At 42.7% G+C, this 18,541-nt stretch overlaps 2 protein-coding genes across 6 annotated transcripts in view; one reads left to right on the forward strand and one right to left on the reverse strand.

Moving 5' to 3' along the window:
- The window catches only part of timm50 (translocase of inner mitochondrial membrane 50 homolog (S. cerevisiae)), a 23,542-nt gene extending 22,197 nt beyond the window's left edge, over positions 1-1,345 (reverse strand). The window contains exon 1 of one of the 2 annotated variants that reach the window (XM_026370437.1): positions 1,099-1,345. In XM_026370437.1, coding sequence (XP_026226222.1) covers positions 1,099-1,311 — 213 coding nt within the window. In that variant the 5' untranslated portion in view covers positions 1,312-1,345. The remainder of the gene's footprint in view (positions 1-1,098) is intronic. The other variant, XM_026370447.1, reaches the window with a different exon arrangement.
- On the forward strand, positions 1,267-17,511 carry clip3 (CAP-GLY domain containing linker protein 3). Of its 4 annotated transcripts, none has more exons than XM_026370417.1 (14): positions 1,267-1,350; positions 7,045-7,476; positions 8,554-8,693; positions 9,913-10,006; positions 10,331-10,492; positions 10,599-10,717; positions 10,978-11,214; positions 12,115-12,250; positions 12,494-12,655; positions 12,851-12,982; positions 13,125-13,248; positions 13,535-13,602; positions 14,177-14,249; positions 14,835-17,511. In XM_026370417.1, the coding sequence occupies exons 2-14, from the start codon at positions 7,068-7,070 to the stop codon at positions 14,887-14,889; spliced, it is 1,911 nt and encodes a 636-aa protein (XP_026226202.1). In that variant the 5' UTR covers positions 1,267-1,350; positions 7,045-7,067; the 3' UTR covers positions 14,890-17,511. The 4 variants fall into 4 exon arrangements, with proteins under 4 accessions (XP_026226202.1, XP_026226182.1, XP_026226191.1 ...); XM_026370397.1 differs by lacking the exon at positions 1,267-1,350 and adding an exon at positions 4,231-4,315; XM_026370406.1 differs by lacking the exon at positions 1,267-1,350 and adding an exon at positions 4,691-4,799.
- Positions 17,512-18,541: the final 1,030 nt, after the last annotated feature.

Below are 18,541 nucleotides of genomic sequence, written 5' to 3' on the forward strand. Positions count from 1 at the left end.
GAAGTGATGCTGCCCCAGCTGGTCGGAGGGTGAAACTGCAGCAGTAATACCCTTTAAACAGACACATGGATGCTAAGAGAGATTACTTTAATATTGAAGCACTTGTACTTTGAATGCCTTTTAGACCATTTTATTTTTTACTTCAATTTGAGAAAAGAATAGGAAATAGTACTTTTACTCATTAAGTACTTTGTTAGCTGAATATTTTAACTTGAATATTGAGCTTTTGTACTTCTGCCTTCTGCCACCCCGGATTTTAAACGTGTGACTGAAGGTGGGTTTAAGTCACTGTCAGGTTGTTCCAGTGTCCTTCAGCTGTACTCTGTAGGACACTTCAGTCCTTCACTTTAATATGTATAATGTGAGGAACCTTACTACAGATGTGGGTTCGGAGAGGGGTTGACATGGAGGCAGGGAGGAGCGGGGACCTGTTCCGACCTTCAAACCACACAAACCTTGGCTGTGAGCAGCATTTATTTAACAGCACCGACAGATAAAACACAGCTCAGTGTCACATCACAGTGATGTAAACAGACAGCCACCAGCAACCAACTGCACAGCACAGATGCTAGCTACATGCTAACTGTCACGGCTGACCAAAGTGAGAGGCACACATTTAGGAAATGTTCAAGCTTAGAAACGTGACAGTTGAGCTCAAGTGAGCATGGTAAACTATTTTTCTCTTATAAACGTTTCGGAGTCACAGATGTGCTGGCACTCACAGTAAAACCGCATGCTAACATGAGCCAGCTAACCTGTTAGCAGCTAAATGTCAAGTTCATTCATTCAGCAGACTGAGGGGAACACGCGGGCGATTAAACTGAAATCTATTATTTCTAATGCTGACATTTGTCCACATAAAACTACAAAACATCAAACAATTAATAGACGCTGTCAGATAAATATGTATAACGTTAGATATAAGCTAGCTTTAAGTCTAAACTGAGGTTGAAAATGTCAGAAGTGGTTTCAATTTGTGTTACGGGGCAACTCGTGTGGGCGGAGTCTCATTCTGTTCCACGAGTGGCAGTGAATTCCTTCTACCCGCCAATACACGACTTGAAAATCAAGCGCACCTCAGCACAGACGCAGCCTCACCTGACTCTGCTGCTGTTGCTGGAGCCTCTCCTGGAGGATAGCCTGGGCCAGTCCGCCCGTCGCACTGCCCGTTCCGACCGGCGCCTTGTCAGTGGACAGTGTCCGCAAAATGTCCAGTATTACCGGGGAGGAGGCGCCCGCAGCCCCGCTCCTGAGCCTCCAGAGGCCCCGGCCCGCTCGCACACACATGGGGAACACAGACGTGGCGGACATCTTGGACAGGAGCGCTAGCTGCCGGCGAGCGTCTGTGACGTAAGTCAAAAGGACAAAAGAGCCCGATTGGCTCGGGCTGCTTTGAGTGACAGGCAGGAGGCGCAATGAGAGCAGCGAGAAGCCACGTGGTGCGAGGGTGGGCCGGCCTTAGTTTGCTCGGCCCAATCAGAAGCAAGGTTGAGACTGACCTTCGATTTCATCACCAAACTGCCATGATGGTTGAAAGTGGGCAATGACGTCACCTGAATTCATTATTCTCTTTATTAAAAATAAAAATGAAGGAGGATTTTCTACAAGGATTATGTCATGGAATAAAGTAGAAAGGAGCAGAATGAGCTTCCGCTAAATATTTTCCAAATTTGGCTCCAGAAAATACAAAAATCAAAATGTTAATTTGATTTATTTTGAACTGTGTAAACTACAGGGATTGGAGCACACATCAACTTGCATGCAAAACGATGAAGCAGTTTGCCCAGTGCTTAAATTAAATTTAATTAAATTTAATTAAATTGAATTACTCTCTACAGTGATCTCTGCAATGGGTCATAATATAGGGTAAATTCTGGTCTTTGCTGGGGTACCAGTGTAAACCCTGAAATATAATAAGACATGGTACGCTTGCTGTAAAGACAATTTGTGTAAAGCAGTAGATCAGAGCACTAGTGTCCACATCATAGAAAGAAACCAACCCCCCCCCCCTCATAGTCCACAAACCCTCCGACCTTCTGATGACAGGATGACAGGAGGATTTGTATTAGCCAGGCTATGTCCCCAGTATGACCCTATAGTCCAGCATCCATTTTCAGGGCTGAGGGATATACTGATACCTTGGATGGACTCTTTATCCACCACAACTTCCCATCCTGTTTTCCCTTTTATTTAATATTAGGGCCCGCCCGAGGAAAACCTCCCCACTCCAAGGACAAAATGGAGAATCCATGTCAAATTCAATCTTCAGCTGTCTCCATCATCTATCGGTGTGTCTCTGATAATGTTCCCTGACTGGTTGTTGAGTGACTCCTCACTCTTGGCATTGGTGGCGTGATGGTAGGTGGAGTGTGAAGCTGTCCTCAGTTCCCCCAGCTTATCTGATGGTGCTCTGCGACCTCCAGTTGCAGCTGTTTAATTAGAGCTTCAGCCTTCTGCTCTGCTGCGTTTTGCTTTTTTTGCTTTTCCTCCAATTGCTCAATCAGTTTCACCCTTTTGGTTTTATCCAAGGCCGGTGGAGCAGTGAAGGCCAAGACAGTTTCTGCTTGTTCAGTCTACTTCCTGGTGACTTTGCTTGATTAAGTTTGAGATTGGGAAATGGTGACTAAGGCAATCTGGAGAAAAGAAAGACAAGAGCAGAGGCTAGAAGGAACAGACTAAATAAGGTGTAATCATCTGTGATTCTTAAGGAATCTCAACGTCCATTTGAACTACACCAAGTTGAATAACCACCAGTCTATGATCCTGCAATTCATGATGGACATAGAGATACTACTCGATCATCTGGAAGAAATAAAAACAGACATCATTTGGTGACGTTTGGTTTTAAGTTAAGTACAGATGTCTTGTAAGATTTGTGCTCTTTTATACTGTATGATTGATATTTTGTGTGGTCAAATGTGAGAGTTAAAAATACTTTGCATTTCCAGTGGCCTGCAGTCACATTTGTAAAAGCACAGACAAAACCATGGACTGGATTCCAGGAAAAGCGGTTTATTGCTGTTTCATCAGGCTGATTTCTGACAAAACGTGACATCTTTACTCTTTAACCTCAGTTAGACCAGCTTATAATGTTATACAGATCATGTAGATTATTTCAAGCTGTAGCATTTTTCTTTTTGTGGACAAAACTCATTTTAAACTCATTTTAATACTCATGTTATGTCATGTTAAAATAAATTTTAAAATAAATTTTAACATGACTGTGATAATGTTTCCATAACTGTTAATGAAACGCTATTTTAAACTCTTCATTTCAAATGTATAATATTCACTAATCTAATGTTAATCTTACATTATCTGCTAACAACCACAGGTGGACCGCACCATCAGACATTAATATTAATTAACATAAGTTAAACTACAAGAAATTGTCCTAGAAGCTACTAAAATAAAATACCAATAATGTGGATATAAACTAATTAATTATTAGACACATGTATGTACTGACAACAATCTGTGAACTCAGAATCTAACTTGACCTGCTTTGTTTTAAGGTTTATTCCTCTAAAGGCCCTTTTTTCTCTCCACTGTCGACTGCTGAGTGGGGTTGTTGGGTTCTCTATACAAGGCCTTAAACACTGTAAAGTGCCTTGAGATGACTTGGTATTATAAATAAAATTTAATTGGAATTGTTTGTGAATAGAGCTCGATTCTATTTCAGACAATCTGACCTGTGTGGATGTCTGTCAGGCTTTATAGCTCTGCAGTATAAATTAAATACATCTGAGCACATAGTGATATATTAATGATTCAAACACAGTGACAGGAGCACAGCAGGTAACACAGACAGACACCAGGTGAGTAGAGGCAGGTGGGTTTGGCTGTGGTCGGAGGCCTGGTAAAGTGGTGAACATGGTCCAGACAGAGTTTAGAACAGGTACATTAGAGGAAAGGGTAGGCTGGTCCATACACAGGTAGTGATGGCCAGAGAGACGGCACAGTGGAGACAGGTGAGGACAGAAATAAACAAAGAATAGTACAAGACACTTTAGGACAGGAGGAGATTTGCCAGGATTCATGAATACACTGTAATTCTAACGTGTTTTAATTTCTTATCTGTTTTACTCTGTGGGCAGAATACTACTGTTCAGTCTCATTTCGGTTCAGTGTCATTTTTATCAGGACGTGACATAAAATTTGAGAGAGAGAGAGAGAGAGAGAGAGAGGTTAAGAGACAAGAGGAGGAGGAGGAGGAGGAGGAGGAGGAGAGCATCAGCATCAGTGTTGTTTGTGCCGTGGATCTGATCGGACAGGAGAGCAGCTCATCGGTGACCACCCAGCGGCTTGTTTGCAGGTAGAAACACTTTGAGCTGCAGGTTTTATTCTCATTAATGATTATTAATGAGAATAAATCTCATTCATGTGATTCTGGGATCGACAGCAGCGGGTCGTGTTGATTCTGGGTGAAGATGCTGAACAGAGAAACGGGGAGAGGGGCGCTGTTCAAAACAAGGACCGAGCTGAAGCTGAACGACCGAACGACGGCTTTTTACCGAGCATCGCTTGTTTCTAACAGAAATCCGACACTCAGACCGTGTGTGTGTGTGTGTGTGTGTGTGTGTGTGTGTGTGTGTGTGTGTGTGTGTGTGTGTGTGTGTGTCAGCGGGGCGGTTTTCCGAGCCCGTTCTTTACTACGCACATTGGCACAAACCACGAATCGAGGCTGTGGCTCTGTTGATCTTGTTTTTTGGTGTGTGGTCGAACCACAAACGTCTCTGTGAGGATCGAGCTGAAGCTGTGGAGGACACACTGCTGTGGATCAGCTGTTTGTGTTCGAGGTAGGGGATGCTGAGGCCTGGGTCTGGTGTGTTGTAAAATGGAGGCTGGATGGAGGAGGAGGAGGAGGAGGATGCTGCCATGGCCTCCTCCGCCTCTCAACCTGCTTCTGCACATCACATGGTCTTTCTACATCCTGCAGATCATCCAGAATCACCGTGAAACCATCAAACGTGTAATCGTACTGTTAGAGGATCAGGGGTGCAGATTTTAAAAGGACTTTATTGTTGGCCAGTATTCCCACAGGGATCCAGTCTACCGCTTCAGCTATAGCCTAGATGCTGCTCCAGCCTCTGCCATATAATGAGAGGACTGTAATGGGGCCTGTGTTAAAGGATGTAGTGAATGATCACCTTGTTCTCTTACTCCTGAGATTTCTGTCCAGATGATCTGATATCGTCCTGTATTTAAAGCGTTTCACTCCTCGCTGATCATTTGATCTTTTGCTGTCTTGATGTTCACACTTCACAAATCTGAGAACACTAAATCCCTGTGATCCTGATGAATCCATGAATTTGGTTCAGTCACCCTCCCTGTACATACACTTATCTAAACATACTTTCTCTTTTCCACGTGCATGCTTCCGTGTTTCACATTTTTGTGTCCGTGCTGATTCTTATGTCGTGTAGACTTCATCAGCACCTCAGCTGAGTCCTGTTCAGGCAGTGATTACTGTTGTGTTCAGGCAGGAATCAGCCAGCTGACACCGCAGATTATATAATTCACATTATAGAAGCAGAGGCTGATAATGACTTTAAACAGAAACAGAATTGTCGGGTCAGATTACAAAAAAACAACAGAGCTGCCGTCAGTGTGGATTAAAGACAATGACTCAGACTGTGGAGACGTTTCACACACACCTCCTCTGACCTACTGGATGTAGAGCGCTGTTTTCCAGCTCATAAAGGGGCAGATGGATAAGAATAATGCAGGTTTAACTGGGATGCCGCAGGGGAAGACTGTTGTTCAGCAGCTCAAACAGTCCAGTCACATTCATTTTCCCTGTGTGACTCAGATTTGAGGGTTTCTGACCATGTGTGAACAGGCAGCTCATGATGTTTACTGGTAATTCTGGATTATTCTGGAACAGTTTCTATCAGTTCAGTACCTGAACACAGCTCGCATCCTATCAGAATCAGCTGTTACTTCTGCTGTCCTTCCCTCCCTCCTTCCCTCCTTCCCTCCGTCCCTCCTTCCCTCCTTCCCATCTTGGGTGTCTGATTATAGAGAAGATGGATGGTTGCATGATGGAGGGAGCAGCTGCTTGATGGATTTCTGCGTCTTGTCCATTTACTAAAGTGGAGAGTAGATTTAATCCAGTCGGACCTGCCAGCAGCTGATGATGGACAGGGAGTGTTAGCGTTAGCCTTTTCAGCTGCTGCCATTATCAGTAAAACGTAGCAGGTCAATTATCTCGCGTTCTCCTTGTTTCCTCTCGCACACACTCCTGAGCTAAACACAGTACAGAGAAAACAGGCAGAGGCACCAAGAGACCGAAAGTCACAGCAGACGAGGCCGGTTTATCCAGAATTCATGGTTGATGAACCATGCTGTAATGTAATCAATGCAAGATATCAAAGAAAACATGAGTCTGTAGCTTGTAGATCCACATTTAGCAACAATAACTTGAAGTTTCATCAGTCTTTCACATCATTGTGGAGAAATTGTGGCCCACACTTCACCTCACTTCTTTAAGGTTTATGCATAGCTCTCTTAATGTCCTGCCACAGCATGTCCTTTGGATTTATTTGTCAGACACTCGGGATTTACTGGTGTGCTTTGGATCATTGTCTTTTTGCATGAGCCAATTTCCACCAGACCATATCTATTGGACAGGTGGCCTCACGTTAGTCTCTACAATGCTCTGGAATAGAGCGCAGTTTGTAGTCGACTCACTGACAGCAAGGTACCCAGGGGATTTAAACATTACCACAGGGATTTATAGAGTGATATTCTGTTTTTCTGGTTTACATGTTAATTCGAGGATCGGAGATCAACCAAAGTTACGTCTTTTTAAAAAAACATCTTTTGGAATCTGTGAAATGTTTGTGCTTAACACACACTGTGTGACCTGCAGACGATGTGTCATCTGCCCACAGTTGAGACTTAAATATTGAATAGTCTTCCATGGCCAGTATTCATTTGTATTTGCTTGTCAGAGCCTCTGTTCCAGCTCAGATGTTTACCTGTTACCTTTAATGCACGATTTCTATTTATATATAACGTTTCCTTCCTCGTCTGTGACAGGCCCATCTGCAGCATTCCTCATCATGACTAAAGAGGAGAATCTGGAGGTGCAGGAGAAGGAGAGGCATGACCGGGAGGAGCAAGAGGAGGGCAGGGTCCAAAAAGAGGAGGAGGAGGCAATGACGGAGGAAGAGGAGGAGGAAGGTGAGGAAGAAGAGGAGGAAGATGAAGAGGAAGAGGAGGAATACGAGCTAGAGGAGGAGAGGGAGGGGGAGGAGAGGGCGGAGGTGGAGGATGAGGAGGATGACGAGCAGGAAGAGGAGCGGGACGAGAGAGAGGAGCAGGAGCACGAGGATGCTACACCGGCCTGCGGGGAGCAGGAGGCTGAGCCTGAACCACAGTCAGTGTCTGAGTACCACAGTCCAGTTCATGAACCACGCCGCCGGGCCATGGTGCACCCCTCTGCCCAGGCACCACTGCCCAATGATTACGGTACATCTTCCACCATCCACCCTTTTACCACCATACAAAGACAAGTGGGATCTGACGTTACCAGAGTTAGGGGGATAATTAGCTGGTCTAAGTGAATTCATTTCTTGAGTTCTGTATTTTTTTAAGTACAGTTTCAGCAGAGATTTTGTGTGCAGAGTCATGCCCTTAATCCCAAAGAACACTCTTAACAAACAGACATCCATGTCACGGTCGAGGCTTCACAGTGCTAAAAACACACCAAGGAGACACTGTTGTGGATTGTCAGTGCACAGTATCTGTATTTTTGTACTGAATGATATGCTCATTGGCATTCATCAGACAAACTCAGAGCTGGCCAACTCCATTATACACTCTGCATGTGTCTGTGTTCCCTAGCCATCTCCATTATCCAGCAGTGAATACAGCCCTGCTCACCAGCCACACAGACAATGTTCTATCTAATGTATTATCTCTGGTCAGCCTCTGTTGTCAGAAACATACATCATCATCATCATAGAATCCTCTAAGTCATTCCCTCCTCCACCAGCCACTTATTACAAAAAGCAATGAGCACAAGGTCCTAGTTAGTCTCATCTCTGAATAACAAGTTCCAGAAAGTACAAATTATAATAAGCATTTCTCAGACACCAACACTTTCATAATTGGAAAGTCTGGCATCTGCAGTTACACTGAGCATTTTAATCCAACTGGTTTAACAGAGGAACTGGTAAATCGACCTCCAGTGCACTGGATGAGGGTCAGCAGGTCTGAGTCAGCAGGTCAAGTTCTAAAAACCTGTTGTTTGTGGAAGGCCACAGAAGTGGAGGGCTTGAAGCTTGTTGTCAAGCTGATTACAGTTAGTCAGTGAAATGAAACCTGCCTCAGAACTCACACTGCAGAGTTGGCAGGAAGAGAAACTGCGGCGCTCACAGGTTATGTCTGATTTGATGAGGATTACAGAAAGGTCTTGGCATCATCTCATTTATACTTTTGCTCCACTGTCTTTTCTGTTTTGCCTTTGTTTCCTTTTTGATTTATTTTATTATTTGTCTTTTATTGTATTAGCCTCTAAATATTCCTTTATCCCTGATTCTCCAGCTTTCACCTTCTTCGACCCAAATGACCCGGCCTGTTTGGAGATCCTTATGGATCCTCGGACAACCATCCCGGAGCTGTTTGCCATCGTGCGGCAGTGGGTTCCTCAGGTGCAGCACAAGATTGACATCATTGGCAATGAGGTGAGAACATGGAAATACCGGCAGACTGAAACACTGCCAGTCCGTGTTTGCATCAGTTAGTTCTGCAGCATTTGTTCACACAGTTCTTTGTTCACAGTTCTTACAGTGAGAATGAGATTGCACTGTACTGTGCTCAAACATGATTAGACAAAAAAACTAAATCCATCTTATCCATCTTATCTTATCTAGTTCTAATTAAAACTGATGAAGCCTTCTAGATAGAAGGTGAAACTTCAAGAACCCTGAAACAAGTCCAGTTGATACTGAACAGCAATTTTAGAAGAACCATGATCTGGATGATTGAGAATCTACACAGACAAGATCCATCTTAGTTTTTTCAAAATCAAGCAAACAAGTAAATCAATGGCCGCAGATTAGAAATAACCTAATGCTAAAGCTAAAGAAGTTAAAAGTAATAGAACTGTTGTTCTGTAGTTTTTAGGTCAAACCTTCAACCAGTTGTGTTTAGCCTCTTGTCTGTTTCGCCTGTCCTAGTTGTTCTGGCGTGGAGCCTGAATCCGGACTCGATTGTCATTTTCACAATGACCCAGATTCAAGTCTCTGGACACACAGATGCACACACACACACAGTAGTGTGGCGCTGTAATAAAGCTGTAGGAACAAAGCCTAAATGTTATTACAAGTGAAAAACACAAGTGTCTACAACACAGACTTTATTCTATAATTCATTTCATATATGGAAGACAGTCTGTCTGCTTCTTTGCATTTGTTGCAGTTACAGTTGTGCAGACACCTTGAGCAGAGCTCACTGCAGTAGAAAACCTGAGTTCTGAATGTCAACACTCCCAGAGCAGAACCTACTCAGCATACAAACACATGATCCTAAATTCTAATGGCAACTGTGAATCTAGTGCGTAGCAGTAAGAGAGAGAAAGTGGTGCAGAGTGAGAGAGACAGATATGTAAAGTCATTGAGGCTCTACCATGACTCAGCAGGAAGCTGGTTCTGTCTAGAATTTCTTCCTGCTGCAACATTTCTAACCTTTGGCAGCTAAATAAATAAATAAGTCATACACAAAAAACTGACTTGACCACATGCAGTGCATGAATAATGAAAATAATCATTCATTACAGCCAGAATGTCCCGTTAGTTAAACAAGTCAACACGAGTTGTTACTGAAACAAATGCATGTGTTGAACTCTCCTCATTGACAAACCTATACTCTACTATAACAGTCTCTGTCTGTCTTTGTCTGTAGATCCTGAAGCGCGGCTGCCACGTGAACGACCGCGATGGTTTGACCGACATGACTCTGCTTCACTACAGCTGTAAGGCTGGAGCACACGGAGTGGGTAAGTTGATAACTTTTTAATATGCATTCAGTCTGATGTTAGCCTGATTTTTAAACTGTTTTCATTATTTAATGACATTTTAATGGCAAACTAAAAAGAACAGTGACCGTCTTGCTCATTATTCCTCTGTGCCACAGTTTTAATTCTTCAAGTTTTAAAACACAAATGTGTCCCAGAGGGATTTAGAACCTGCGAGCATCCCTTATTCTTAGAGCCTTGATTCAAATGACAAATAACCTCTTTAACTTGAAAAACAGGAGAAACCTCAGGAAAAGGAACAGAGAAGTTGTGCACCTCTTTATTTCATCCTCATTGTGTGTGTAGGCGACCCAGCAGCAGCGCTGCGTCTCACCAGTCAGCTGATCGCTCTGGGTGCTGACGTGAGCCTGAGGAGCCGCTGGACCAACATGAACGCTCTGCACTACGCCGCTTACTTTGATGTGCCAGAACTGATCCGAGTCCTGCTCAAAGCTGCTAAACCCAGAGGTACAAGTAGACAGGGCTTCAGTGGGCAGAGTGAGTTCAGGAGAAAAGAAAATAGTCGGCTGATTTTCAAAACTTGAGACCTCTTCTCGTTGTGTAATCTCCACAGTGCTGAACTCCACATGCAGTGATTTCCACTATGGTACCGCTCTCCACATCGCTGCCTCCAACCTGTGTCTGGGTGCAGTCAAATGTCTGCTGGAGCATGGAGCCAACCCCACAGTCCGGGTAAAACACTTAAACACTTAAATAATGATTTTTGAGCTGAACAGTCAGTTATAACTGGTGCATCCATCCCAATTATTTCACTCAAAGTCTCCTCAGAGGCTGTGGTAGAAGTTGGAAGGAGCCCTTTTTAGTCATTATTAAAAAGCATGGATACCAACCACGGTCATCACTGAGTTCACTCGAACCGGTACCTGTGGGCTCGTACATCTTGACCTGATTTACTGATCTAACTAAAAAAGAGTCCTTTCCTTTTGCTGCAGAATGATAAGGGCCAGGTTCCAGCAGAAGTGGTTCCTGACCCAATGGACATGAGTCTGGACAAGGCTGAGGCTGCCATGGTGGCCAAAGAGCTGAAGCAGCTGCTGCTGGATGCTGTTCCCCTGAGCTGTAACCTTCCCAAAGCCACACTGCCCAACTATGACAACATCCCAGGAAACCTGATGCTGTCCTCTCTGGGGCTGAAGCTGGGTGACCGTGTGGTGCTGGATGACATGAAGGTCAGAAGCTCACTCAGAATCAGGGGTTATAAAAGTTTACATGAAAAGTGAGATTAATGCTGATGCCAGTGTCTTTTTCATCCACTGTCTTAGTGCCTAGTGTGTAGTAGTGAGAATCTTCCGACCACGATGTGTCACCATATTCATTTAATTTAGCTTGTTGACAAATCAAGTTAATAACTCTGTGATCACCACAAAGACACAGTGTTGCTGCTGAAATGTCTGTAACCAAGATACTGAGTCCAATCTAATCCTAACAAACATGATGTTTGACATCACACCCTAACGCAGGGGTGTCCAAGCCTGGTCCTTGAGGCCCACTGTCCACCAGGAGTGAATACCCCTGCTCTGACACACAATACGTTACTTGCTGTTAAATGAGTAAACAGTAGTTTTAGTAGGTTTAGGTCATTTTTTTGTACTTTATATTTGCTAGTGAATGCATGGTTGCAGGCAGACTAAAGTTTGCTGTAGTTTTGTGTGTTGGCTGCCAGTTTGTCCTACACACCATGCTGTATGAGCTCTGAACAGTGTGTTCTCGCTGTGTAGCTCCAGAGAGACGAGAGCAGAGACGACAGCCCGGCTGCAAACCTCAGACAGGTTGGTTGGACCGGGTGCTGGCTGGACTGTAAATTAACTGACGTGACTCACACACTGACAACATGTTCTCTCGTGTCGCATGGCAAATCAAAATCTGTTCATCTTAGCTCCACCTGTAGCACTGATGTATGTGCTGAGTTACATTTCTTCGCTTTCCCCTTCCTATAATGCAGCAGCAGACACCCAGACTATCTGCCTCCATGCAGCCTAAGCAGCTAATGGATCTCTGCAGTGATGTTTCAAACGTAGCAGAGATTTCACCTCTAACTTCAGAACATTGTCTGTCTTTCTCTCTCTCAGACCGGCACTCTGAGGTTTTGTGGTACGACAGAGTTTGCCAGTGGACAGTGGGTCGGCGTGGAGCTCGACGAGCCAGAGGGAAAGAATGATGGCAGCGTAGGTGGAGTCCGCTACTTCATCTGTCCTCCTAAACTAGGTAACAGCTTCTGCTGCCGTCTCAAGTTGTTGAACTCTTGATCTCCTTGATCAGTTTCAATTCATCATGTTGACCTTCATCTGCCCCTTCTAAAAACTCAAATGATAAATCTATTGGACCATGTAGAATATGGGGTTAAACATTTAGTCAAACCTCTTTCTTCAGATCATACAGGAACAGGTGGGTCCAGTGGTCCGACTGAAGTGATGATACTAAGCACTTTAGCTGTTTTCTGCCCCTCAGGAATTTTTGCCCCAGTGTCAAAGATTTCCAAGGTGGTGGATCAGACACCTTCATCTGTAACCTCCACCCCCAGAACCCCACGCATGGACCTGGCTTCTCGCCTTGCTGGAAAGACCAAGAAGGAAAAAGAGAAGAAGGAGAAGGAGAAGGAAAGAGAGAAAGGTAATGGGTGTAGTCTAGATTCTTGGAATGTCAATAAATGTCACATATCAAATATCTTAATGGATTCATTACAGTCTGGAACAGAACATTTACGAATAAAAGTGAATGTCAGCGGTGTTGTGTGTTTTTATCAGTGTTATAGAGACGTATAGGTGTATTGATCATTGTGTGTGTGTGTGTGTTGTGTGACCTCAGCCCAAAGGAAGAAGTCGTCAGTAGCCAGTCTGGATCCAGAGGGAATGAATGTGGAAGTTGGAGATCAGGTTCTGGTGGCTGGACAGAAACACGGTATCGTCCGCTTCTTCGGCAAGACTGACTTTGCTCCAGGTTTGTTTGCTGGTCTTCAGTGGATTCTCTAGACTGTATAGGGACCTGGTAGCTGCTACGTATAGTTTAATATTAGAAGAGCATTGTTAACACCCAGGTAGTGGCAGATCAGCTGTGACCTGAGCTGTGTATCTCCATACAGGCTACTGGTTTGGTATCGAGCTGGATCAGCCGACTGGGAAACACGACGGTTCTGTGTTTGGAGTCCGTTACTTCAGCTGCCTGCCCAAGTACGGAGTGTTTGCTCCACCTTCGCGTGTCCAGAGGTAAGGTGGTGTTCAAACCACCACAAAACCTGGTTCATGTACCACTTCACTACTATTACTAATGAAGAGTTGAGAGGCATGCTTTGAGGATAGTGGTTTTACTTACACGTTAACGTTAACTGTTAAGGAATATTAAGCTTTATTAGTGTTAAAAAGTCTGTAAATCTGCAGCTGCACTGGCCTGAAATAAACCAACCAATGATTTATTTCTCTTCTTTTATTGTAATGAATTCAGTCCAGTAATTAAAGGCAAGTAATTGGATTATTTCTGTTGTTGTTTGGTTAGAATTGGAGGTCCCAAAGATGGCTCACAGAATGACAACTCCATGGTGAAGAAGGTCCACCAGGTCACCAGTAAGTATCAGTCTTCATACAGTTGTGTTAAACTGAGATTAAAATGAACTGTACAAATGCCACAGACTGTCAAAGTGACTTACTGTAAGGTATCAGGCAGATTTCGGATTTTGATCACATTTATTTTCGTGATCTTGTGTTACAACATTAGTTGTAATTACAAATCTGTAACAAGTCAAGTTCAAGCCCATTTTTATCTTTAGCTTGTTTAATAGTTTTCATGCATGTTACAAACATAAACATATTTTTACGCTTCAAATGTATAATTTTAGATAGAAGGAAAAAATGCTCTACAGACAAAGTAATAGTCAGGTAGTTGATCACAGAGCTTGGGTTACGATACGTAACCAATGCTGTACATTTCTTTAAACCTTTTTAATCACATTTTCATAATTAAACATATGGTAATGTTATCGATGTTTTGAATGGTAGTTTTCCCTCCATCACACGTCCTGCTTCTAGTGTACTCTAGTAAGAATCAGGCACAATCATTTACTAATAATTTTAGATACTTGTTGTTCAACCCCAGTTCGTTGATCAGTCATTGACTTTGACATTTGTTTGCATCCTACAGTGTCACAGCCCAAGCGTAATTTCAATACGATGCGGTCTCCTAAAGACCTGACCTCTGAGAGCTCCATATCCAGGTAAGAACCCAGAGAACCAGCAGGTTGATGGTCACACTGATTCTCTCGTCAAGTCACGTTCCCATCATAGCTCCTAACTTTGGCCTGAAACTATTAAACGGTTCCGTGTGTTCACAGTGGTTTATGTCATGTTAAGTTCAAGTTACTGTAGAAACAGTAAATTTAAATTTAGGAACAGTTGTCGTCTACTACATGTGATCAGACCAGGGGTAAAAATACTGTTCTGAAAATGATTTGGTGCTTCATTTGACAAACCCCGGAGTGGGTTTGAAGCATTGCTTCAATCATTAACTGAGGTTTGGAGTGTGCAGCCTCTTTCATCACCGCTGATATTTGCACCAACCTGTACTGTCTGTAGAATTAGATTCTATTCAACACTATATCCATTACACTGCTGTTAAATTATCTTAAATGACTATAGACTATGTCTGTACTGTCAGTCTAGTCAGTACTGTACAGACACTGGATTGCAGTTAGTCTTTGTTTTACTAAAATCACTTTCCCTTTCCTCTCCTCCTCCTTCTCGTCTTTATTCTTCTCTTTTTCCCACTCTTCTTCTCTTTGCTGCCATCTCTCCTCCTCCAGGTTGCTGTTCTGCTGTTGGTTTCCGTGGATGCTGCGTGCTGAGATGCAGTCCTAACCTCCTTCCTCCTCTACTCTGCCACCAGATCAGTCTCTCCGCTCTACTTTCTCTGCATCTTCTACTTTCACAGTTGTTTGAGACTCCTCCAACTCCTCGCCGTCGTCAGTCAAACCTCTCGTAGTGAAACCCCCGTCTCTCTTTTCTCTTACTCTCAGCCCAAATCTTTCTAATTTAGCCGTTCTATAGCAAAATCTATAGTGCCTTGTATCTGATCAAAACCTCCTGCATTCCTTTAATGAAACTGAGAACCCAGCTCTGCTACAGCAGTTTCCCTAAAATATTCTCTTTTGCAGATCGAATCATTCTGTGGCCACAAATTCTGGTCTCATTTTCCCTGCTTGGTGTTTGTGCTGTTTTTGGCAGGAAAACTGATGTTTAGTTTCTGCTTTGTTTTGGGTTTTGCCAAATTTTGAATTGAGTGCCAGGTGGACTTTTCCAGTGTGGCACAAATTATTGTAAAATTTGACCTTTGGTTAATATGGTTTCTGATTAGCTGTGATTTGAATGTGTTACAGAAGAGCCGTGAGTCGGAGAGATGGTCTCTCCACTCAGAGAACTGCAGTCGTACATGTAACCATAAGAGTAAAAGCCAGCTTCAGCCCTTCAAAACTTAGTGTGAAGAACATTTATCACCCACACGCATTAATCTCAGATGTCAAACTGAAAACAGGGTTGTTCACCTACTGATTTAATTATAGTTCATCAGTGTTATCGTCAGTTTTTCCTTTTAAACATGTGTAACAGGATTAATTTCACTGTTGCATTTACAGATGTAACTGCACATCTTATAGTTTCGCTTTAAGTTGTGTCAGTTTAACAGACAGGAAGCGTCGCTGTAAAACAAAAGACTCTTAGATGAAGTACTAAGTGGCTATTCATTATTATAATCTGCGTTTTGCCAAATACAGACATTAGTTCATCTATTTAGTATGTTCTACAAATCATATAAAGTAACCAAAACTGCTAACAAACCCAAAATGATGACTTCTTTTGATGCAACTAAAAATCCAAAAGGTTCAAATCACAATTCAACCCCGCTACATGTGACATTTATGTTTCAGTTTTGTTGCTGTCATGCTGACGTCTGAACATAAGATTAAATTTACATTTAACATCAGCTTTAAAACCATTGAGTTAAATAGTCGTAACTGATAATCAGCCGTATAGTTCCCTAAACAAACATGAATCGTTCATTTTCCTAACATAAGAATTTCAAATCTGGATAAGTTCTCCAGAGATTCCACGATATTAGTGCAGTAGTTTTTCTCTCCTCTTCCTGTCTTCTCTCATCTCTCTGTCTCCATTTAAGACTTCGGTACCTTTTGTGAAAATGAGCATCTGCGAAAAAATGAAACAAAAACACAAGTTAAACGTACGTGTTTGCTAAATGTTGAAATCTCTCTTGAACTATGTGCATAACTGAAAACAGCAATATGTAAACAGCGTACCTATCTCTGTGCAAATGGTTCCTGTGTTCATGTCTCTTTGCACTCTGTAAGCACACTAATACAGAAAGGTGAACACGCTCACACCCACTGGTGACGAGACGCTAGAAACAACAACATTCAGACTGAGAAAATAACCAGACGACCAAAAGATCGACAGCGACTGGTGAATTCAAACACCCAGAAGTCATTATGATTTTTAAGATCACGTCTATGAGTGAGATAGTTTCATGTCAGATTCTCAGTTTGAGTACGAGTTCCTTTGACGTTTCAAAACACTTTATTTCTCAAAGTTCTGTTCTGTTTCTGAGCGCGATGGCTTCATTCACACATTTCACACACAATACTATTTAAAAAATTCACATTTGTGTGAAAAATAAGAAGAAAATGGTAAAATTCCAAACTAGTTTTTGGAATCCACCATTTTTTGAAGCCATTCACCAAAAGCCCTTTCCCAGCTGTTTGTGGACTGACAGGGACCCACAGACTGAACCTGTTGGCTTCCTGAGCGTCTCCCTCAGTTGCTCTTTGTGCTCTGCAGCCTCGGCTAATGGAAACACTTTGTAGTTACTCCTGCACACTGCTGTGGATAACTGTTTGTGCTCGTGGAGTCAGCTTTAGCTTTCTAGTAATGAAAACTACAGTGCTTACACTCATCAGCTGCTCAGTTTAGTGCAACCAGCTGCAGACTTTAGTCGTGACCTGACCAGGTCAAAGCTCAAAGCTCAAAGCTGTGAGTGATGCTGCTACATGAGATAACAAGCAGTTAAATAGTGCAAAAAGAACATCCTTCAACTCTCGAGCTTTGTTCCAGGATTCCTGCCTTTGTTTGGAAAAACTGGAATTTATTTAAGCTGCATTATGGGAATATTAGAAATCCAGATTTGTCAGACTAAATAGAGACTTCAGAGTTAATTCTGCACTGATGGTGTAGACACTGGCCAAAATTGTCCCAGAACACAAGTTCTTGAATAAATTCTTGAATGTCATAAAATGACACGTCAACACAATATGCAGATGACTCACAGATTTACCTACCTGGATTTTTGCCATTAGCTACTTTCCTCTGACCAAATGACCCCAAACTAAAGATCCTGATGAACTGAGGTTAATCCAAATTTTGTAGCTTACATCTGTTCATAATTTCACACATAGAAAATGTTTTGCTACTGCAGCACGCTGTTCAATGCTAAAGCTCCACAGTCAGTATCTGCTGACCTCATCTTAGGTGAACATTGATGTAAGTGGACCACAGTGATGGTGGAAGTTCGTCTTTGTACAGTAAACGTACAGTACTGTCAATATGTCCCAGTGAAGCCTCTGTTGGTTTGAACATAGTGTTCTGACTACTGTGTAAATGTGGAGCTTTCTCTAGTTTGGCCACTAAGTGTCACTAGTGAGTCACTGGTTATTCATCCTCCAGTAAACAGAATATTATGGTAAAGCTTTCCTCATGACATATTTTACATTTGATTTGCTCCGTTTGAAGGACTCTGCCGGTTATGACAGTTTCAGTTTTTTAACTGCAAACTGCTGTGTCTGTGCTCGACGTTTCTGCTGACCCGTTTCTTTAACACTGAGATGGTGTAAATTCGACTGCAGATACATGTGGTCACCTTTATGTTGCTCCTCGTGTGTTAGGACTTCACTTCAGCACAGCTACCACTGCATTACAACCTGATGCTAACATGGCTTCAATCTGCTGACTAAATTTGGACTGTGATGAATTACACCTGTGCAGAGCTGCAGCTTCCTGGATTATAGAAACTGCTTTTTATAAAAGATCAGCAGAAATGTTAAGTGTTTGTGATGAGTGGCTAAAACCTTCAGAATAACCGGTCTGGTCCTTCAGATCCTCTATAATCAACCACTGTACGTGTCCTAGAAACTAACTCAGCACTGGCTGTTTTAACATTAATATGTCTTAAGAGTATACAGTATATAGCCTATATTTTGATAACTTCACTAAGTGTACTTTTTGTTTTCCGGTTTTGTAGAGTGTTTCTTACTTTGTGCTCGGTTACGGTCCGTGTGTATGAGTCACTCCTGTTTTAAAAGTGCATAAAGCTGCTGGATGTTAAAGGGGAAACAGGGGAGAACGAGCATCGGACGTCTTCATCCTAACAGATACTCACTGCATGCTCTCTCTCTGTAACGTTCTCTCTCTCAGTATTTTCTCATTTGGGTTTTTTCAATACGTGTAT

This window comes from Anabas testudineus, chromosome 13 (assembly GCF_900324465.2).
Source record: "Anabas testudineus chromosome 13, fAnaTes1.2, whole genome shotgun sequence".
Taxonomy (NCBI): domain Eukaryota; kingdom Metazoa; phylum Chordata; class Actinopteri; order Anabantiformes; family Anabantidae; genus Anabas; species Anabas testudineus.

Coding starts and splice junctions, on each gene's coding strand:
- clip3 (XM_026370417.1), top strand. CDS start 7,068: ATGACTAAAGAGGAGAATCTGGAGGTGCAGGAGAAGGAGAGGCATGAC. Junction 10,493..10,598: donor CAAAGCTGCTAAACCCAGAG/GTACAAGTAGAC, acceptor TAATCTCCACAG/TGCTGAACTCCACATGCAGT. Junction 12,983..13,124: donor CAAGACTGACTTTGCTCCAG/GTTTGTTTGCTG, acceptor ATCTCCATACAG/GCTACTGGTTTGGTATCGAG.